This window comes from Capra hircus, chromosome 11, assembly GCF_001704415.2.
Source record: "Capra hircus breed San Clemente chromosome 11, ASM170441v1, whole genome shotgun sequence".
Classification (NCBI taxonomy): Eukaryota; Metazoa; Chordata; class Mammalia; order Artiodactyla; family Bovidae; genus Capra; species Capra hircus.
In genome coordinates this window covers 93299705-93322822 of record NC_030818.1, presented here as the reverse complement: position 1 = coordinate 93322822, position 23118 = coordinate 93299705, and the positions used below count along the sequence as shown (strand labels likewise).

Below are 23118 nucleotides of genomic sequence, written 5' to 3'. Positions count from 1 at the left end.
GGCATTTTCAGAGAGAAAAACACACAGGTAAGGAGATCCCGGGGCTCGTCTGATAGGGAGGTCACCGCCCCCCGACCAAATACACACACACAGACACACCTGCAAAAAATGCCTGAAAGTTTAAATAGAACAGAGTGGTTATGTATGCATAAATATCTTTGCGCTTGAATAGATTTCTCCATAGATGTGTACAAAAATTCAAATAGCTAAACTTGGCTGAAGTTATAAATAGATGGAAAAATGGACAGTTCCAAGTAAATATAGAAGGAACAAAGGGGATGTGATTTTTTTAGAATGGAGAGGTATCATGGAGTGAGTCTACAGTTCTAGCATAGGTACCAGGACATGGGTAGAACTATCCAACCACGGCATGATGGAGACCACAGGGTGGAAAACTGTGCACCCAATTGATGAAAGAGTATTTCTCCATAAAAGACTTTCCTCAGATGCTGATGTGTGTGTGCATGAGTGTGCACATGTGCACCACACCCACACAGACACATTTCAATCAGGTTCCACGGATTTTGTTGGAATTTGTAGTAGAAAGCCTATTCATTTGAAACTTAATCCTGCTTAGCAATTTCTCTAAGCCCTGTTTCATGTCTTTGTTTCTTAAACTGTAGATAAATGGGTTCAGCATTGGTGTCAGTACAGTGTAGTTGACTGTTACTATTCGATCTTTGACAGCGTAGCTGGACAATGGCTGGAAATAGACACAGCAAATACTCCCATAGAAGAGAGTCACCACAGTGAGATGGGAACTGCAGGTGGAGAAGGCTTTGCGTTTTCCAGCAGCTGAGGGAATTTTGAGGACCGCAATGAGGATTCTCAGGTAAGAGATGACGATGCCGACAAATGGGGCCATCACAGAAACCAACCCTTCTGACATGGCGACAACTTCATTGACAGAGGTAGAAGAGCAGGCCAGCTTCAGAACAGGGTTGACATCACAGAAAAAGTGATGGATAACATTTGATGCACAAAAAGTGAGCCAATTCACCAGGAGGACATGCAGGAGGGAGTGAAGGTAGCAGAAAGCTGTGGAGTAGGCCAGTAGCAACATACAGCGTCCATGGTTCATAACAGTGACATAGTGCAAGGGATTGCAGATAGCTACATAGCGGTCAATGGCCATGGCTGCCAGGAGGCAACTGTCCATATTTCCAAAGACTAGGAAGAAATACATCTGCACCAGACGTGCAGCATAAGAAATGGTCTTTTACTCTGATAAAAAGTTCGCTAACATCTTGGGGACTATAACTGTTGTGTAGCAAATATCAGCAAAGGACAAGATGCTCAGGAAGAAATACATTGGGTTTTGGAGCTGAGGATCAGAGCGGATAGCCAAGATGATGAGCAGATTTCCCATCAAAGTGACCACGTACATAATGAGAAAAAGGGCAAAGAGTGGTTTCTGGTCCTCAGGGCGAGAAGAGAGTCCCAAGAGGATGAATTCAGGGAGTCTTGTTAGGTTGGACATTCCCATGGACTTGAATGCACCTGCAGATAAACAATAAGGTCAATGGATGGTTCTCGTCATTTGGGACATGCATCTTTCCATCTTGTTCTTACACTGAGAAGTTATTAATAAATAGAGTTTTTAATGTAATGTTTTTTTTCCCCTGAATATGGAGAAACCAGGGTCAAAGTATGTTTTCACTGTTTTTTAAAAAAATCTTTGTGATGGAGAGCTATAGAAAACAGATCCGGGGCAGCATTGGTGAGAGAGAGACAGAGAGAAAAAGGGGTTTGAGAGTTGGTTTCCTTTCCCTCTTCCCTACTCTGTGGCTCATAATCACAGGAACCACAGATGCAGTCTGTGAATCAGGTTCAGGTCAGCTTCTGATTAAGGATTATCAGTGACTAACCCACATCTTGATAATCATAAGACAGTCATCTCATCTAGTTTGCAGTTGAATCTTTTTGAATCAAGATGCTTCTTTCCACATCATAGATAATGGAGCGAGGAAGTCATCTAAAGCACACTGAATTGAATGTAAACAATTGTAGTGAAAAGAGAGATGGGGAAGGAGAAGTGAGAAAGAGGGAGTGAACTTGCATGAGAAAATGAACGCCCCAATCTCCCTGTTCCTTGACTGATAGTTCATGTCCTGAGGCCAGAGAAATGTGACTCACAGACAGATGGGTAAAGGAAGATTCAGCTTTGGAGTATAGACATAAAAACTCAACATTTGCATGAACATATTTAGTCTCTAGTGATGACCAATTACTTATTTAGTATCCAGTGATGACTAATTATCTCTCTGAGATCAGAGATTCACAGCTTCTTGGCAGGCATTCTCAAAGTTGATTGCTTACCTGGGAAAAACTTTGAAGTCTTGCCTCATCTGTTTATTCCACCCTTCCCTTACTTATGCACCGTGGGATGACTCGTCAAAAAGAAGACAAAACTGTGCCAAGAGACAGCATACAAAAAGGTACCTGATTGACTGCAGACCATTTCCTAATGTTTCTTCCATCTGATGCTCCCTTCCCTGGATTCTTATCATCCTTCATAACCTGCAGATACTTACAGCTCTTGCTTCCCTCCTGGGAGCATCCTCTAATACTGTGTCACCAAGTCCCTGGTGTTCGGTGGAGGAGAGAGTAAGGAGACAAACATCCATTAACTTTGTGCGGGATCATCTCCATGGATCCAGAAGAATTATATGCTCTGCCTCCCAGGATGGCCCCAAGTCCCTTTCTTCAAACCTGTGTGTCTAGTGTAACCTCTGTTAATCTTGACATAGGTATCTAAGAGGGACAATAATTTTCCATCCCTGGCTCTTCAACCCCTCTGAGGGCTTACCTGGGCGGTGTCCCATGTAGCCCTGAGGATGGAGTACCAGGCAGGGACATCTGGGTTCAAGATCCCCCTTGAGCCTATAAAGTCTCCATTTGGCCTCCCTGAATGCTTCCATTTTAACAAAGGACAACTACTGTCTCTCCATCTCTCCCAAATTTAGATACAGCTGTTAGTTCAGTAGCCGTGGCTTTATGTCACTATCCTCTAACAAAAGGGAGGATCATAGCTTTTGAACCCAACCTTAGATCACCCTTCCGTAGTGACCCCAAGTCTGCTCAGATATTTGATTACCATTCCTAGCTGCCTCCACTATGGAAAACCACCAGTTTCAAATCTTTGACTCTTCTTAATTCATGAAAGCACACAGAATCCCTACATCAGGGTTTTAATGTGCCTCACCAAATACATGTTGCTCATGTCCTGTCAGCTAGTGATTCCTGATCACATCTTACAATTCAACCACCACACTGTCTTGCATTTCTCCCTTCACCTGCATCTCCAGGCTCAAATGCAGCCTCCTATAGGGAGCATTCCTTGGTGATCTGATTAGAATGATATATCTGTCTTCTCTGCTCCCTCAGCACATGAATTTTCATTAAACACAAATCATGTTTATTGTTACATAATCTTTCACTTAAAGGAAGGCAACTAACATTTATGTACTCAGGAATTTATAAGTCTCTCTGACACAAACCACACAACAGCCTCATAACATGTGCACTTATTTTCTTCATTGTATAGTGACTTAAAAAAAATAAGATAGCCGACAAAATATAACTTGAATCAAGGACTCTTTGAAGCCAAACTGTATAGTTGAACTACTACCCTGAAAGGCCTCTCTCTTTTCTTTGACAAAATTAAAATTTTTATGTTAAGAAACAGGCTTCTATTTACTAAGGAAGCTAAAATATTGCCTTATTTTTTCTTTGTCAGATTAAACACGAAAGCTTTTGGAGCCCTGAATCAAATCCAGGCCTTATTCCAGATGAGCATGCGTGTCCAGTCGCTCAGTCGTGTCTGACTCTTTGCAGCCCCGACTGTAGCCCGCCAGGCTCCTCTGTCCACAGGATTTTCCAGCAGAAATACGGGAGTGTGTTGCCATTTCCTTCTCCTAGGGATCTTCCCAAATCAGGGATTGAACCCATGTCTCCTGCATTGCAGGAGGATTCTTTTACTACTGAGACACCTGAGAAGTCTCTTATTCCAGACACGATGTGCTATATATTGTTCATGAGCCAGCTATTTCATCAGTAAAGCCATATTTTATTAATTTTAAGACACCTTTTTTTATACTTTAATATCTCATATTGAGGTTCATTTAAGTTTATGGTGTGTCACAAATAATTGGGAGCCTTTTTCTCACTGGCATATTAAGATAATGTATTTTATAATTGATGGTAGATTAGATTTAATTATATACAATAATCTGGAGTTAAGGAGGTAAGAATAATGTTCAGTTCATCTATGAGCGCATCAGTCCATAAGTGTTTGTTATGTCTTTACCATGAGCTATACACTCTGTTATCCACTGAGGATATACAGCTCTAAGTAAAAGAGACATAATTTTCCCTTGGATCTAACAGATTAGAATCCCATAGCACCTAGCACCCATCCTTTACTGCAGAGGTTCAAGTTCAAGGGAAAGTCACTCAGTTGTGTCCAACTCTTTGCGACCCCATGGACTATACAGTCCATGGAATTCTCCAGGCCAGAATTCTGGAGTGGGTAGCCATTCCCTTCTCCAGGGGATCTTCTCAACCTAGGGATCGAACCCAGCTCTCCCACATTGCAGGCAGATTCTTTACCAGCTGAACCACAAGGGCAGCCCTTACTGCAGAGTGCTCAGTAAATACTTATGATATTGACTTAAGCATGGACTAAGATAACTGCCTAAGCAATATTTTCCAATGTTAGAAGATGGTAACAAAAATTCCCTTAGTTCTTTGGTTCTATATTATTTAACATTTTTCTTATTCATTTCATTCCAATTCTAAAATGTCAATATTTATTCCTATAATACTGGACTATATTTTTTAAAGTAAAATATTCATTTTTGTTATCATATTTGTGTCAAAGTAGAGACCTAAATAAATACAAACCACTAGGTCATTGTAATTAGCACTCATTCTGCTAGTCACTTCTCCTGAGAACTCTACTGTAATTAGATGGTGTAATTAGTAGGTTTCATTTCTAAAGAAAATATTTTACTAATCTAGAAAAGAAGAAACAGACTGCTATGGAGGAATTAGGTTTAACTATCATCAAAATGATATGTCTTTATCTAATTACTATCGTTATTGAGAAGTTTTAAATACCAGAACATTGATATTAATTCAAACTGGGGTGTAATAAATATAAGATGCAATCTCCAGGGTAGTATGAAGGAAATAGTTAAATATATATATATATATATATATATATATATATATATATATGGAAATAAGAGGAGAATCAAAACAGTAAACTAAAAAAATAAATTATATACAAAAGAAGAAAGTAATGGGGATCTGGGGAACAAGAAAGACATAAGACATGTAGATAAAGATAGATAAAAGTCGCTCAGTCATGTCCGACTCTTTGCGACCCGTGGACTGTAGCCCACCAAGCTCTTCCGTCCATGGGATTCTCCAGGCAAGAATACTGGAGTGGGTTGCCATTTCCTTCTCCAGGGGACCTTCCCAACCCAGGGATTGAACCCAGGTCTCCCACATTGCAGGCAGATGCTTTAACCTCTGCACCACCAGGGAATTGGCAGAAGTTAAGTCCTTCTTTAGCTATTATTACTTTAAATGTAAATGCAAATGAATTAAACTATTTAATTAAAAAGACAGTGAATGGCTGACTGGATTAAATCAAACAAATGTGATCTAAACATAAACTGTCTACAAGAGATCACTTTAGATCCAGGGACACAAATATAAGTGAAAGGGTAGAAAAAGATACTCAGTGAAAATATTAACCAAAATAGAGCTGAGATGGCTTTGGTAATTATCAGACAAAATAGACTTTAAGTAAAAAAAAAAATGTTTCAAGGGGTAAAGAAGGACATTATTCATTGGTAAAAGAGTCAATACCTCAAGAAGATGTAAATACTGGGACAATACTCATATCTCAGGGTTCTAAAGGAAGAATGGAAAAAAGATGTACAAAAATTCTTAATAATTGCGATTTGACAAGTCATAATAAGACAGAGTAAATTATCAAAGGGAAAATGTGGAAACACACTAATCTAAGGCTCCTCTTTGAGAATAAAAAATAATATCAGAAAATTTTTTCTGTAAGGAGATAATTAGTCCTAATCAAAAAGAGATTATGAAACTTATCCTTTGAACTTAAAAGAGCATTTTTCAGATGTTGGTCTATAAAATGATAAAAAATAGAAAGAACTCAACAAAGGTCTTTTGCTAACCAATTAATCATATTGAAACGAAGGTCTCAATGTCAGTTAGACTTAACTATGCTTATCATAAATGCAGGCTTGCTCTATTGCCTTTTCTTTCCAGTTAATATTAGAGGTAAGACTTTTCTGCTCTTAAATTGCTTTTTATTCAGTCATCAAAAGTGAAAATTTGTTTTAGATAACTGTAAAAAGTCATCAAACATGACTAGGAGAGGAGATAATGACTGTTTACAAAGTACATTTTTGAAATTGAAGTGTAGTTGATTTACAATGGTGTGTGTTTCAGGAGTGCATCAAAGTGATACATATATGTATCTGAATATATACATAATTATATATTCTTTTTCAGAATCTTTTCCATTATAGGTTATTGCAAAATATTGAGTACAGTTCCCTGTCCTATACAGTAGGTCCTTGTTGGTTATCTGTTTTATACATAGTAGTGTGTATATGTTAATCTCAAATTCCTAACTTATCCCTCCCACACTTCCCCTTTGGAACCACATTTATTTTCTATGTATGTGATTTCTGTTTTGTTTATAAGTTCATTTGTTTTGTTTTGTTTTTTTTTAGATTCTGCATTTAAGCAATAGCATATAATATTTGTTTTTGTCTGGCTTACTTCACCTGGTATGATAATCTCTAGGTCTGTCCATGTTGCTGCAAATGGCATTATTTTTTATGGCTGAGTAGTATTCTATTGTTGGAGAAGGAAATGGCAACCCACTCCAGTGTTCTTGCCTGGAGAATCCCAGGGACGGTGGAGCCTGGAGGGCTGCCGTCTATGAGGTCGCACAGAGTCGGACACAACTGAAGTGACTTAGCAGCAGCAGCAGCAGCAGCAGTATTCCATTGAATATACATATGCATACCCCACATCTTCTTTATCCATCCATCTGTTGGTGGACATTTAGGTTACTTCCATGTGTTGGCTACTGTAAATAGCGCTTCAGTGAACACTGGGGTGCATGTATCTTTTTGAATTATGATTTTCTCCAGATACATGCCCAGGAGTAGCATTGCTAGATCATATGGTAGCTCTATTTTTAGTTTTTTAGGGAACCTCCATATTGCTCTCTTTAGTGGCTGTGCCAAATTACATTCTCATTAACCTTGTAGGCGGGTTTGTTATACAGTGCATTTTCATTCATTGTTGCCAGTATAACTAAACTGTAGATGAAGTCTTTGGTTTAAAAAATGTTTTTCTACTCTCCTGGGTCTTCCTTTCTCCCCAAATTATAAATGAGTGGGGCAACTTTTAGTTTAGAGATAGAATCACAAGTCAGTGTACCCCTTCTGATGAAGTTAAGAAAGATATTTTGAATTAAATGACTCTATTTCTAAACCTAAATATACCTTGGTACTTTAATTGGGGTCCAGCAACTTGCATTTCCCCTCCTGTCATGGGAACAAACCCAGATACCTGAGAGAGCATGATCTTGTTGGCAGTGTATCTATCGTTGAATTCCTGCTCCCTGTCCTATAAGCTGAGTGACTTGAGGCAAGGCACTTCTCTTCGAGCCCCAGTATATTTAATCCATAGAACAGAATTAATAAGGTCGACCTCATTGGATTGTGAAGGAAAAGACTTGCTGATATAGACCCCCTTAATTTCTTCTTACAATGTTCATCCTACTTGTAATGACTTCTTCCATATCAGTTGGTCTGAAAGACCCATGAGGGAGGGGACATATTTCATTTCATTTATTACTGGATCACCAGCATCTAAGACAGAGACTGGTGTATAGTAGACGCCCAGTGGTTTTTCTCAGTGTGTACCTATTACGGCCTAACAATGATTGACGTACACATAGCACCAGTGGGATAGGGCTAAGATTGAAGAGAGGGATCACAATATATATGATTTTTTCAACTGAGCAGAGGAAAGTTGATCCTCAGTGTCTGGAGGAAAAACAAGAACCTATGGATGATATTGTTGTTGCTGCTGCTGCTAATAAAAATGACAGTAAACAACACTGACGAGCAATTGCTGTGTTAAGTACCTGTGATGGATATTGTCATGCATTTCCCTGATCCTCTCTTAGGAATGAAGGACTTATTTGCCCCAGTAATTGGAGGGCGGGGAGCTGCTGACAGACAGCCCTCTGCTATCACCTCCCTTTGGAGTAATGACAAAATAACTCGTGCGCATGCTCAGTCACTCAGTCGTATCTGACTCTTTGCGACCCCATGGACTGTAGCCCACCAGGCCCCTGTATTCATGGGATTCAGGCAAGAATACTGGAGTGGGTTGCTATTTCCTCCTCCAGGAGGTCTTCCGGCCTCAGAGATTGAATCCGAGCCTCCTGTGGCTTCTGCATTAGCATGCAGATTCTTTACCACGGAGCCATCTGGGAAGCCCATAACTGACAGCACTGTGTAAATTTAAGACGTGTAGTGTGATGATTTGACATATTTAGATACTGTGAAATGATTATCACAATAAGGTTAGTCAACACATCTGTCACCACCTAGTTATTGTGTGTGTATGATGAAAACACTTAAGATTTATTGTCTTAGATCTGTGTTTGTGCAGCTGAGACTTATGTCTCACTTTTCTGCCTTGTGAATCTTTACAATTACCCTTTACAAAAATTCCCTTGGCAATGTTGAATTTTACCCAAGTCCTGTGCTCCTGGAAGACAAAGTTAGAAGAACCCATCCATCCTTTTGTGTCATGGAAAATGGCTGTGCTTTGACCCACCCTCAGCCAGAGTCAGAATACAGCCCCTCCTAGTGACTCCTCTGTAGCATCCACTGACCTCAGGGAAAAACTTACCCTGATCAACTGTCCAATTTCACTGCTGCCACGGGTTCATCCCACTTTTCTATGCGTAGTTCTTTCTGGCCTCATTCTCTTCTCCCTTTTAAAAAAGTCATTTTCTTTCTGACCTTTGAGACCCCTGCAGATCTCATGGTGGGGGTTCCTCCCAATTGAAATAGCAGCCTCCCTTCTATTGCCCTAGGTCTTTCCTCCCTCTTGCAAGAATCCTTTCAAATAAAGTCTCTTCTTACTTAAGTCTGAAGATATTTGTTAATTTGACACCTGTTCCTTAAAAGTATGCATGGTCCACAAACAACAAAGATTTACTGTATTGTACAGGGAACTATATTCAATAACTTATAATAACCTATAATGGAAAAGAATCTGACATATGTATATATATATAACTGAATCACTTTGCTGTATACCTGAAACTAAGACATTATAAATAAAACTTCAATTAAAATTATACTTCAATTAAAAAAGCGTGTGTTCTTCTATACTTTGTAAACTCAAACAATCCAAATAGTACAACATTTTGCTCCAAATCCTTGCATTGTCTGTTATTTTGTTTCCTTGGGATCCCACAGATTTTTAGGCCATCAGATTGTTGACTTATGAACTAGCACATAATCTTTGTTTCCAAGTCTGGTAGGCTGGCATATGGTGGACAAGAAACAGAAATTAGTTGAACAGACAAATGGATTCACAAACCTCTAAATTTCCAAATTAAAAAATGTATGGACTAGCAGTGACTTTAATATTTTTCAGAACTTACCAATGAACAAAAGCATTTTCTCCTACTCAACTTGGTTTTTCTGTAGCTTGACTTAAATTTGTTGAGAAAGAAGAATCCCCAGTAGTTGAAAACACCTACTACTAGAGTAACTGGTACCTGATATTTACTGCCTGGGAAAGTGGTGCAGTTGAATTCAGGTCAAATTAAATGAATAAGGAAGGGCATAATGTTTCTTTAGTTGCGACCGGTGGAAAGCAGGAAGAACACTGAAATGATGGGTACTTACGGATGTGGCCTGGAACTGGTTCATCAAGAGTCATCTGGTAGGCTGTTTTTTTTTTTTAATATAATAATTTTAGAAATCAGGTCCTGAGTCTTTGAGGTGGTGCAGAGGAAGGAGTCATTCTGATCTTTATAATCAGAGACAGAGATCTTCTTATTGAGGAGCCTTTGGACTAATGTGCTGAAGTCTGTCTTTCTCACGCACACACAAACACACGCAGGTTTAAATGACTGCATAAGAAAACTCAGCCTTATGAATAAGGGTGCGTGTGTGTGCTAAGTTGCTTCAGTCATGTCTGACTCTGTGACCCTATGGATTTCAGCCCGCGGGGCTCCTCTGTCCATGGGATTCTCTTGGCAAGGATACTGGAATGGGTTGCTGTACCTTCCTCCAGGGGATCTTCCTGACCCAGGGATCAAACACGCATCTCTTATGTCTCCTGCATTGGCAGGTGGGTTCTTTACCACTAACATGACTTGGGAAGCCCTGTGAATAACGATACTCAGGAGTTTGAAGTGATTAAACTCAAGTCCAAGAGGGATTTTGGCAGGGTTAGAGTTCAGTGAGGGGCTTCCCAGGTGGTGCAGTGGTAAAGAATCTGCCAGTCAATGCAGAAGATGGGAGTTCGACTCCCGGGTTTAGAAGATCCCCTGGAGCAGGAAATGGCAACTTGCTCCAGTATTCTTGGCTGGAAAATTCCATGGACAGAGGAGCCTGGCAGGCTACAGTCCATGGAGTTTCAAAGAGTTGGACATGGCAGAGTGACTGAGCACAGGGTTAAGTGAAAGGAGAATGAAAGTTTGATTCAGATTTAGATCTAGGCACAGAGAACAAGATTCAGGTAGTCTTTGTCCCAGCCAGATGATATTAGAGACCACAGGGATGGAGGCATCATATTCAGGAGTAGCTTCAACCTACTAGCTTCAACACATGCAATAAGCATTCTTTTTATCAGGAATGAACCACCATTGAAAATACCATCCTTCAGAATCTAATCACAGACATATTAAAAACCTTCAGTCAGGAGCAAGAGATTTGTAGGGTTCTACTAAGACCTCCTGGTGGACTTCCCTGGTGGCTCAGATGGTTAAGCGTCTGTCTACAATGTGGGAGACCCGGGTTTGATCCCTGGGTCTGGAAGATCCCCTGGAGAAGGAAATGGCAATCCACTCCAGTACTATTGCCTGGAAAATCCCATGGACAGAGGAGCCTGTAGGCTACAGTCCATGGGGTCACAAAGAGTCAGACACGACTGAGCGACTTGACTTTCGCTTTCACTAAGACCTCAGCTCCTCTTATTGACCTTTCACTCTGTGCATGAGTTTCATCAAGCCCTGCTTCATGTCTTTGTTTCTCAGGCTATAGATAAATGGGTTTAGCATTGGAGTCAATATGGTGTAGACAATTGTTGCTATTCTATCTTTGACTGTATAGTTAGACAGGGGCTTGAAATAGACATAGCTGATGCTTCCATAAAACAGGGTCACCACTGTGAGATGAGAGCCACAGGTGGAAAGTGCTTTGCACTTCCCAGCAGCTGAAGGGATCTTCAGAACAGTAATGAAGATTCTCAAATAAGACATGATGATGCATGAAAAGGGGGTCATTATGATGGCTAATCCTTCTGTCATGACTGTGATTTCCTTGACAAAATGGGAGGAACAGGACAATTTTAGCACTGGCTGGTCATCACAGAAAAAGTGATGAATGACATTGGAGGCACAGAAGATGAGTTGGTTGGTCAGGAGAATATGCAAGAGAGAATGGAGTTGTGGAATGCAGAAGGAAAGGACCAGGAGCAAGACACAGCGTCTCTGGTTCATGATGGTGATGTAGTGGAGGGGGTTGCAGATGGCAACATAACGGTCAATGGCCATGGCTGCCAGGAGGTAACTGTCTGTATTTCCAAAAGCAATAAAGAAGTACATCTGAGTCAAACACTCACCATAAGAGATTGTCTTTGTCTTTGCTAAGAAGTTTGCTAGCACCTTGGGGATGATGACAGTCACAGAGCAAATGTCAACAAAGGAGAGGACACTCAGGAAAAAGTACATGGGTGTCTGGAGGCGAGTGTCTGAGTGGATGGTCAGGATGACGAGCAGGTTTCCTATCACTGTGATGAGGTAGATGAGGAGAAACATTACAAAGAGTGGCTTCTGATCTTCAGGTCGAGAGGAGAGTCCCAGGAGGATGAATTCTGTGGGCCATGTTATGTTAGTTCTTCCCATAGTTTTGGGTTCACCTAAAGAGAAGTCATCATTATGAAGGATTCTTCCAACATATGATAAATTCTAAGAATTTTTCCATTTCTTCTTCTTATCAGCAATTAGAACAACTAAGAATATTACCATTACTTGGACTGTAGCTTCTTTCTATTAATGTTGAGAATTCAGAAATCAATACATACTTTAACCTCCTTTCAGTTTTCTATGTAAAGCAAAAGTATTACAGAAATGGGAAAGAGAAGAGAGACAGGGAGAGGGAATGAGAGTGGAAAAACTGTTTTCTGTTTGAGTATTTTCAGGAGCTTATTCATGGAAGCGTGGTCAGTAGTTTGCTCTCCTGTTTAATTGCCAGCTAACAGAATGATGATTTTCTTTAATTCAGATGTTTCTCTCTGCGTAAATTATTCTAGATGCTGAAAATCATCTGAAAAGACATCAAAGTGGGAGATCACCCAGTAATTATTCCATGCTCTTCACTTTTTGGTGAAAACTTATTGGAGTGAAACAATAAGCAGGAAGACATAAAAGATAGGCAGACGGAGATCATAGGATAATAAAAAACATTTCTTTTTAACGATAATATCAATCCCATCCTTGGTGCCCAACCCCTGATCTAAAATGGTATGTGCTTGTTTGTGTTTGATGCAGTTCTGTGTTGGTGCAGTTCTTTTCCAGTTTCCTGTCTTAGTTACAGGCCTCCCAGAAAAACTACAGGAAAGGTACCTGATCTTAGACAGGATTCCAACCCTCATGAATCTGAAAGGTGTCTTTCTTGCCTCCTCCGGGCCCTCCACATGCTAAGGGCACTGTAGACACTCATAGACGTCACCCTCTCTCTAGGGAGCATCCTTGGAGACTTTCAAGAAGTCCCTGAAGTTCACATGGAGGAGACACTAGAAAACAAGGCAACAACTATTCAAGTTTTGGAGTTTCTTCCCCATGGAGGCCGGGGAGTGTCAGTGCTTTCATTCTCTCCTGGAAATCATCCTTTTGACTCAGCTCCTTCAGGCCAAAAAGAACACCCTTGCAACGTTGGTAGAGACCACAGTGACTAGCTCTCCCAATCTTCCTGAGTATCATCCTTAGTATCATTCTGTACTGTTCACACCAAAAGACAATATATAAGGTGGGGGGGGGTCATTTTTTCAGAGTCCACATGGCTTTAGACTAAAAAGACTTGAAAGTTTCATGCCATCAGTCACTTTTCCATCTCCCAGGCTTTGAAGAAGCCCCTGGTTGGGTAACATTCTTAGAACTTCAGAACATAAAAACTCATAAGGTGAAGACTTTAGATACCAGAATTTACTCTTTACTCTCCTGTCCCCAGGTCTACTTGTAAAATACTGGTGTATGATCTTTGGTTTTCCAGTCAGGAAAACCACCCGGTGAATATATTTTATGCTTTATGGAATCTTGAGTCCATGTTCCATTTGGGCCATCTCACTTTGTGTGCACTGCGGAATTCCCAAGGTAATTCCTCCTTCTTCCAGTACAACCATCACCCAAGAATATCCTGTTCTTCATGACTCATTGCTCCCTTACCCATTTATACTATCATGCCTTTGTTTATTTACCATCATCTACTATGCCTAACCTCAGTTCAGTTCAGTCACTCAGTCATGTCTGACTCTTTGCGACCCCATGAATCACAGCACGCCAGGCCTCCCTGTCCATCACCAACTCCCAGAGTTCACTCAAACTCATATCCATCGAGTTGGTGATGCCATCCAGCCGTCTCATCCTCTGTCATCCCCTTCTCCTCCTGCCCCCAATCCCTCCCAGTGTCAGGGTCTTGTCCAATGAGTCAACTCTTTGCATGAGGTGGCCAAAGTATTTGGAGTTTCAGCTTCAGCACCAGTCCTTCCAATGAACACCCAGGACTGGTTTCCTTTAGGATGGACTGGTTGGATCTCCTTGCAGTCCAAGGAACTCTTAAGAGTCTTCTCCAACACCACAGTTCAAAAGCATCAATTCTTTGGCACTCAGCTTTCTTCACCATCCAACTCTCACATCCATACGTGACCACTGGAAAAACCATAGCCTTGACTAGATGGACATTTGTTGGCAAAGTAATGTCTCTGCTTTTGAATATGCTATCTAGGTTGGTCCTAACTTTCCTTCCAAGAAGTAAGTGTCTTTTAATTTCATGGCTGCAATCATCATCTGCAGTGATTTTGGAGCCCCCCAAAATATAAAGTCTGACACTGTTTCCACTGTTTCCCCATCTGTTTCCCATGAAGTGATGGGACCAGATGCCATGATCTTCATTTTCTGAATGTTGAGCTTTAAGCCAACTTTTTCACTCTCCTCTTTCACTTTCATCAGGAGGCTTTTTAGGTCCTCTTCACTTTCTGCCATAAGGGTGGTGTCATCTGCATATCTAAGGTTATCGGTATTTCTCCCGGCAATCTTGATGCCTAACCTGGGACGCTTAAAATCAGCCTCTTCCAGGACACTTTGCTTGGTGATCTACCATTGCACTGGGCTTGTCTTCTGTCCTCTGTTAACACTTTGGACTTCCATTCTAAGTAATAACTCAATCTGTTTGTCCGACAGCTTATTGTTGTTGTTTAGTTGATAAGTTGTATCTGACTCTTTTGCATTCCCATGGCTTGTAGCCCGCCAGACTCCTCTGCCCATGGGATTTCACAGGCAAGGATACTGGCATGGGTTGCCATTTCCTTTTCCAGGGATTCTTCCTGACCCAGGAATTGAACATGTGTCTCCTGCATTGACAGGAGGATTCTTTACCAGTGAGCCACCTGGGAAGTCCCTGACTGCTTATACATTAATTTAAAAATTCACAAATTAGGGAATCCCCTGGTGGCCTGGTGGATATGACTTGGTGCTTTCAGTGCTGTGGCTCAGGTACAATCACTGGTCAGGGGAACTAAGATCCCACAAGTCTCATGGCACAGCCAAAAAAAAGAGAAATGTCACAAATTAATAACTTAGTGAGTACTTTCTCTGTGCTATCCACTCCCCTAACTGAAGCAAATATAGTATCTCTTTTAATTATTGCATCATTTTTATGAGGTAGGTGGCCTTATTTTCTTTACTTTGAAGATGAAGAGTCTGAACTCAGAGAGGTGAAATATATTGCCCAATGTAACACAACTAGGAAGTGACTGAATCAATTTTTTAAAAAATAAATTTATTTATTTTAATTGGAGGTTAATTACTTTACAATATTGTATTGGTTTTGCCATACATCAACATGAATCCGCCACAGGTATACATGTGTTCCCCATCCTGAACCCCCCTCCCTCCTCCCTCCCTGTACCATCCCTCTGGGTCATCTCAGTGCACCTGCCCCAAGCATCTAGTATTATGCATTGGGTCATTTATTTTTCTGTAATTGAGCTGCAGGAGTTGCTTGTATATTTTTGAGATTAATTCTTTGTCGGTTGCTTCATTTGCTATTATTTTCTCCCATTCTGAAGGCTGTCTTTTCCCCTTGCTTATAGTTTATTATTTATTTTTTAATTGAAGGATAATTGCTTTGCTGAATTCTGTTGTTTTCTGTCAAACATTAAGACCCTTTGGACTGTAATCTGCCAGGCTCCTCAATCCATGGGATTCTTTAGATGAGAATACTAGAGTGGGTTGCCATGCCCACTCTTCCCAACCCAGGAGTTGAACCTGAGACTCTTATGTCTCTTGCGTTGCAGGCAGATTCTTTACCCACTTATATTTCTTCCAACAGTGTACAGGGTTTCCTTTTTTTAATCTTAAAAAAAGTTTTTCTTTTTTTTAAGTAATAACCATTCCAACAGGTGTGTGATGATAACTTATTATGGTTTTGATTTTCACTTCCCTAGCGGTGATGCTGGTCATCTTTTCCATTTGTGTGTCTTCTTTGGAAAAAAGTCTATTCAGTTGTGCTTTGACCAGTTTTTAATTGAGTTACTTGTTTTTCCACAAAGTTGTATGAGCTCCTTATATATTTTGGATATTAACCTCTCATCAGATGTATGGTTTGCAAATATTTTTCACGTTATGTAGCTTGCCTTTTCATTTTGTCGATGGTTTCCTTTGCTGTGTAGAAACCTTTTAGTTTCAGCAGTTCTGCTTAATTATTTTTGCTTCTGTTGTCTACACGTTTAATGTCATACTAAAAAAAAATATTGTTAAGACCAATGACAAGGAATTTTCTCTGTGTTTTCTTCTAGAAGTTTTACAGTTCCAGGATTTACAGTTAAGTTTTTATTCCATTCTGAGTTGATTTTTGTATATGGCATAAGATTAGGGTACAAATTCATTCTTTTGCATGTGGCTATTCGTGAAGAGTCCAAAGTGAAGAATTCATTCAATTCCAGCTCCGCCCAGAACTGTAAGGAACGTTTTCATTCATTCATTCAGTAAATATATCCTGAAGGTCTGCTGTGTACCAGGGACTTTAGTAAGTTCTAGAAATACAGCAGTAAATAAAATAAAGCACATGTACTCACAGAGTTTGAATTTTAGTGAGGAAAGGCAGATATTAAACAAATAAAAATATAATACATCGCAAAGTCACATGGGGCATTGTAAAAAAATGTACAACAAGTGAACATAGTGCGACAGGGAGGGTAGCATTTCAGAAAGCACAGTCAGGGAAGGGCTCTCTGAAAGAGGAATATTTGAGCAGAGATCCAAATGAAGTGAAAGAGCAGAGTTTCTCAAGCTCACACAATCAGAACGTCTGTTTTAAAGGAAGAGCACAAATAACTACAACAAATATATGTACATTTTTATTGTTTTATGTAGGTGTATTTTTGTGATGTTACTTAATATGTATAAACTTAAAACAAGCTTTACTCTTAATCGCTACGAACAAAGCTAGTGGAAGTGACGGAATTCCAGTTGAGCTGTTTCAAATCCTGAAAGATGATGCTGTGAAAGTGCTGCACTCAATATGCCAGCAAATTTGGAAAACTCAGCAGTGGCCACAGGACTGGAAAAGGTCAGTTTTCATTCCAATCCCAAAGAAAGGCAATGCCAAAGAATGCTCAAACTACCACACAATTGCACTCATCTTACACGCTAGTAAAGTAATGCTCAAAATTCTCCAAGCCAGGCTTCAGCAGTATGTGAACTGTGAAATTCCAGATGTTCAAGCTGGTTTTAGAAAAGGCAGAGGAACCAGAGATCAAATTGCCAACATCCGCTGGATCATGGAAAAAGCAAAAGAGTTCCAGAAAAACATTTATTTCTGCTTTATTGACTCTACCAAAGCCTTTGACTGTGTGGATCACAAGAAACTGGAAAATTCTGAAAGAGATGGCAATACCAGACCACCTGACCTGCTTCTTGAGAAATCTGTATGCAGGTCAGCAAGCAACAGTTAGAACTGGACATGGAACAACAGACTGGTTCCAAATAGGAAAAGGAGTACAGCAAGGCTGTATATTGTCACCCTGCTTATTTAACTTCTATGTAGAGTACATCATGAGAAACACTGGACTGGAAGAAACACAAGCTGGAATCAAGATTGCCAGGAGAAATATCAATAACCTCAGATATGCAAATGACACCACCCTTATGGCAGAAAATGAAGAGGAACTGAAAAGCCTCTTGATGAAAGTGAAAGAGGAGAGTGAAAAAGTTGGCTTAAAGCTCAACATTCAGAAAATGAAAATCATGGCATCTGGTCCCATCACTTCATGGGAAATAGATGGGGAAACAGTGGAAACAGTGTCACACTTTATTTTTTGGGCTCCAAAATCATTGCAGATGGTGACTTCAGCCATGAAATTAAAAGGTGCTTACTCCTTGGAAGAAAAGTTATGACCAACCTAGATAGCATATTCAAAAGCAGAGACATTACTTTGCTGACTAAGGTCCATCTAGTCAAGGCTATGGTTTTTCCAGTAGTCATGTATGGATGTGAGAGTTGGACTGTGAAGAAGGCTGAGCGCCGAAGAATTGATGCTTTTGAACTGTGGTGTTGGAGAAGACTCTTGAGAGTCCCTTGGACTGCAAGGAGATCCAACCAGTCCATTCTGAAGGAGATCAGCCCTGGGATTTCTTTGGAACGAATGATGCTAAAGCTGAAACTCCAGTACTTTGGCCACCTCATGCGAAGCGCTGACTTATTGGAAAAGACTCTGATGCTGGGAGGGATTGGGGGCAGGAGGAGAAGGGGATGACAGAGGATGAGATGGCTGGATGGCATCACTGACTCGATGGACGTGAATCTGAGTGAACTCCGGGAGTTGGTGACGGACAGGGAGGCCTGGCATGCTGCGATTCATGGGGTCGCAAAGAGTCAGACATGACTGAGCGACTAAACTGAAGTGAACTATATTGCTTATAAACTTCAGCTCTCCAAACAACAGAAAATAAAGTTTTTTACAAATAAATGTCATGTAAACTATACTAACAATTTAAACTGAAAACAAAGTAATAGATGAATAATGTTACATTGATGAGATGAATTACCTTTATTGGTATTATGCGATTCTAATCCAGTTCTTTATTTAATCTTTTTTCACATTGGAATTTCAACCATGTTAATGAAGATCATGTCTATTTACATAAGGAGTTAGTAAAAATGCCATTAATAAAATGAAGAATTTAGTTTTTGGTGCTGCTGCTGCTGCTGCTGCTGCTGCTGCTAAGTCGCTTCAGTAGTGTCCGACTCTGTGCAACCCCATAAACGGCAGCCCACCAGGCTCCGCCATCCCTGCGATTCTCCAGGCAAGAACACTGGAGTGGGTTGCCATTTCCTTCTCCAATGCATGAAAGTGAAAAGTGAAAGTGAAGTCGCTAGTCGTGTCCGACTCTTCGCGACCCCATGGACTGCAGCCTACCAGGCTCCTCTGTCCATGGGGTTTTCCAGGCAAGAGTACTGGAGTGGGGTGCCATTGCCTTCGCCGAGTTTTTGGTGCAGAAAAATTAAAACATTATGCTAAATCAAAACTCTGCTAGCTAACAATTCAAAAATGTCAATTTTAATGAGCTGTTTCTAGACAGTTTCATATATCTGTTTTGTTTCTTCGAAGGTTTTATTAGCATGGGCTTCCCAGGTGGAAAGAATCTGCCTGCCAATGCAGGAGAGATGCGAGAGATGGGGGTTCAATCCCTGGGTTGGGAAGATCCCTTGGAGTAAGAAATGGCAACCCACTCCAGTGTTCTTGCCTGGAAGATTCCATGAAAAGAGAAGCTTGGTGGTCTATAGTCTGTGGGGCCAAAAAAACTCAGACTGATCACACTTGGATTAGCATTGGAATCTGGAAAAGACCCTGATGCTGGGCAAGATTTTAGGCAGGAGGAGAAGAGGTGACAGAGGATGAGATGGTTGAATGGCATCATCGACTCAATGGGCATGAGTTTGAGCAAATTCAGGGAGATAGTGAAGGACAGGGAAGCCTGGCGTGCTGCAATTCCATGAGGTCACAGAGTCAGACACAGCTTCAGGACTGAACAACAGCATGTTGAAATATGCAGTAGAGTGTACCCAGATAGGTGAGGAAATCTAGCCACTAATACAACAATAATAGCTATTAACATTTTTGAGTGCTCTATACCAGACAGAGTCTTAAGAATATGACAAATATTTATTATTTATATCTCAACATCCTACAACTTCTGTATGACCTTTGCCAATGGTTAGTATGATGTCTTGGAGGAAGACATGATGTCATTTACAACATAAAAAAGCATGCAATATGACCACCTGACCATCACCATGAACTTTTAGGAAGGAAGTCTGTGTCAGTCCAAATCTGCATGAAAGGTATCTTCATGGAAGAGAAATCTGGGCATGATGATCTGGTCTGAAATCAGTCACACATAAAAAGCCTAGGTGGCTAAGTAGCTATTTAAAACTTTTAAAAATATATGTATTAAAAATATGTATGAATAAAAATTCAAATAGTGCTGAGGACTAAAGACTGATAAACAAGTTTTTCTCTCATCCTGGAACCATCCAGGGGCAGGTAACCAAATAGCAATTTCTAGGGTAAGCATCCAGAAAACAGACAGTCTGTGCACTACAATCATTCACATCCACTCACCCACATATCTAAAAATGCGTATGGTTCTGTTCCTTAAATTTTTTCAGTTCACAATATATATTGAACATTGTTGTATGTCAATAAATGGAAAACTTAAACTTTACACTGGCGCATCACTCCATGATGGGATTCTGTGTTCACTGTTGTATCCTAGCACCTAGAACACTGCTTGAACATAATAAGCACATACAGTGATTTCTTGGATGAATGAATATAGGTTCATTCATTTTAACAGCTTCTTTTTTTGTAGCATTCAACCGTATGTGTATATAATAAGAGACAAGTAGATAGACATTTAGCTACTATTGTTTGGCTTCCACAAGCACAATTGTAGGCTAAAATTCTAGATGGCATTTCTGGTCAAAGGGGGTACATTATATATATTGACAAATTTCATTTCAAAGACCTTGTGTCAATTTTCCATCATAAACAATGTCTGTATTCATTAATTTCCCTACCTCAGTATAGTTCAAAATACTATTAAACGATCACATACTTTGATGTTTTCCTATATAATAATCTAAAGAGTCAGACATGACTTAGCAACTAAACAACAACAATGATGGATATCATTGGGTTCAATGTAGGAAATGTCAGGGGAAACATTATATTCAGTTAATATTTTCCCATCATTCATGAAGCACCTTTACTAAAATTTCTCAGTTGATCACAAACACCAAGAACTTGCAATCAGGCAATAGTGAATCTGCAGAATTGCCCAAGACTTAGCATAAAACCCATGTCATTGTGACTTTATCCTACCTATCAGTTTCCCCAAGCCCTGTTTCAAATCTTTGTTTCTCAGACTGTAGATGAAAGGGTTCAACATGGAAGTTAACATAGTGTAGATAACTGTTGCTATCCGATCCTTGACGGTGTAGCTGTTCAGAGGTTGGAGATAGACGTAGCTGATGCTCCCATAAAACAGGCTCACCACGGTGAGGTGGGAGCCACAGGTAGAGAAGGCCTTGTACTTCCCAGCAGCTGAAGGGATCTTCAGAACAGTGGTGAGAATCCTCAGATAAGAGATAATGATGCACATAAAGGGGGCCATGACCACACACAGTCCTTCTGTCTTTATCACTATCTCATTGACATACGTAGATGAGCAGGACAACTTTAGCATTGCCTTGAGTTCACAGAAGAAGTGATGGATAATGTTGGAGGCACAGAAGGTGAGTTGATTCAGCAAGTGGACATGAAGGAGTGAATGAAGAAATGGGATGGTGAGGGAGATTATCAGTAGAAGGACACAACATTTATAGCTCATGATGGTGATGTAATGAAAGGGTTTGCATATGGCCACGTAACGGTCAATGGCCATGGCCCCTAGGACATAACTATCTACATTACCAAAGGAGAGGCAGAAGTATGTCTGGGTCATGCACTCACTGTAGAGGATGGTCTTTGCGTCTGATAAGAAGTTCATCAGCATCTTTGGAATAATAACTGTTGTGTAGCAAATATCAACAAAGGACAGGCTTTTCAGAAAGAAGTACATGGGGGTCTGTAAGTGAATATCTGAATAGATGGCCAGGATAATGATCAGGTTTCCCATCAGAGTGACCAGGTAGATGGTAACAAAGAGGACAAATAGAGGCTTCTGGTCCTCAGGCCTAGAGGAGAGCCCCAGTAGGATAAATTCAGAGGGACTTGATATGTTGTCCCATCTCATAGTTTTGATTTTGCTAAAGGGAAGTGAAATATAAATTAATAGACTCTCCTTTCATCTGAAGCATGCATTTTCCTAGTACATTTAAGCTTTATTCTCACTGAGATATGGTAAGAACAATATTTACCTGTGATGTTTCTTTCCTCCAATAATGTAGAGAATTCAGGGTGAAATATTTTTTTCTACCTCCTTTTTAGTTTCTGAGCTACTTAGAGATGTTGGGAAAATAGGTTATAAGAGGGGTAGTAAGAACAGAGAGAGAAATGGACAGAGATAGAGAATTCCTTTTTTAACATCTGCATTCTTCAATAATCATATTTTTTAGAGCAGTGTTAGGTTTATAACAAAATTTAGAGGGAGATACAGAGATTTCCCATATATTTCCTACTCCCACACATGCTTCGCCTTGTGTGTTATCAACATCACTCAGTAGAGTGAAACATTTTTTTAACAAGCATGAATCTATATGGACATACCATAATCACCCAAAGCCCATAGTTTATCTTAGAGTTCACTCTTTAAAAAACATTTATTTTTAAATGGAAGGATAATTGATTTACAGAATTTTGTTGGTTTCTGCCAAACATGGTTCATCGTGGTAGGGCTTGGGCAGAGTTTGGGGCACAGGAAAAAGTCTTTGTTTAGAAATTTTAGTGGATAAATTTGTCTGGGTAATTACTTGTCCATTTTTGAATCATCTGTACTTTGTATTTGTGTGATGCCCCCATCACTCATCCTGGACTTTGGATGCTGAATTCTGATACTATCATGCAAGCTTTTCTTTCCCATTGCTGTTGTACATATATCCTTCCTGCCTCAGCAAGTTATTTGAGAAGAGAAGATGGAAACAGAGACATAGATCCAGCATGACATGGACAGAGAACTTCTTTATTTTATATCTTTTTACTGTATGCTAGGCCTCCACCTTGTGGATTCTAACATTGCTGTCTGTATATGTGCAAATATATTTATTTTTAAGTGTGAATTTGTCCCTAGAACTATATCAACCATAGACGCAGATGCCCAGGACTTACCTGATCATTAAGAAACACTTCCTGAATCAGAGTGATTTCTTTGTGGGTAACTGCAGGGCTCTTCCCTTCGGATGACCTACAGTGACATGCTCTGTGCCTTTGTCCTGTGCCCTGTCTTCAAGTCCCTAGAGTTCAATTTGGAAAACAAGTAAAAGGCAGTCAATTTTCTCAATTATATTTGAGAAAGTAAGGTAT

General features: G+C 40.1%; 3 protein-coding genes across 3 annotated transcripts; all 3 read right to left on the bottom strand.

The window, feature by feature from the left end:
• LOC102176702 (olfactory receptor 1L3-like) lies at positions 509-1486 on the bottom strand. Its single transcript, XM_013967882.1, is given in 1 exon segment — positions 509-1486. A coding segment is annotated over 1 exon segment (978 nt).
• On the bottom strand, positions 11288-12362 carry LOC102175865 (olfactory receptor 1L1). The gene has a single exon (XM_005687107.2). The coding sequence runs from the start codon at positions 12218-12220 to the stop codon at positions 11288-11290; it is 933 nt and encodes a 310-aa protein (XP_005687164.2). The 5' UTR covers positions 12221-12362.
• LOC102176137 (olfactory receptor 1L1-like) lies at positions 20960-21892 on the bottom strand. Its single transcript, XM_005687108.2, has one exon. The coding sequence runs from the start codon at positions 21890-21892 to the stop codon at positions 20960-20962; it is 933 nt and encodes a 310-aa protein (XP_005687165.1).

Coding starts and splice junctions, on each gene's coding strand:
- LOC102175865 (XM_005687107.2), bottom strand. CDS start 12,220: ATGGGAAGAACTAACATAACATGGCCCACAGAATTCATCCTCCTGGGA.
- LOC102176137 (XM_005687108.2), bottom strand. CDS start 21,892: ATGAGATGGGACAACATATCAAGTCCCTCTGAATTTATCCTACTGGGG.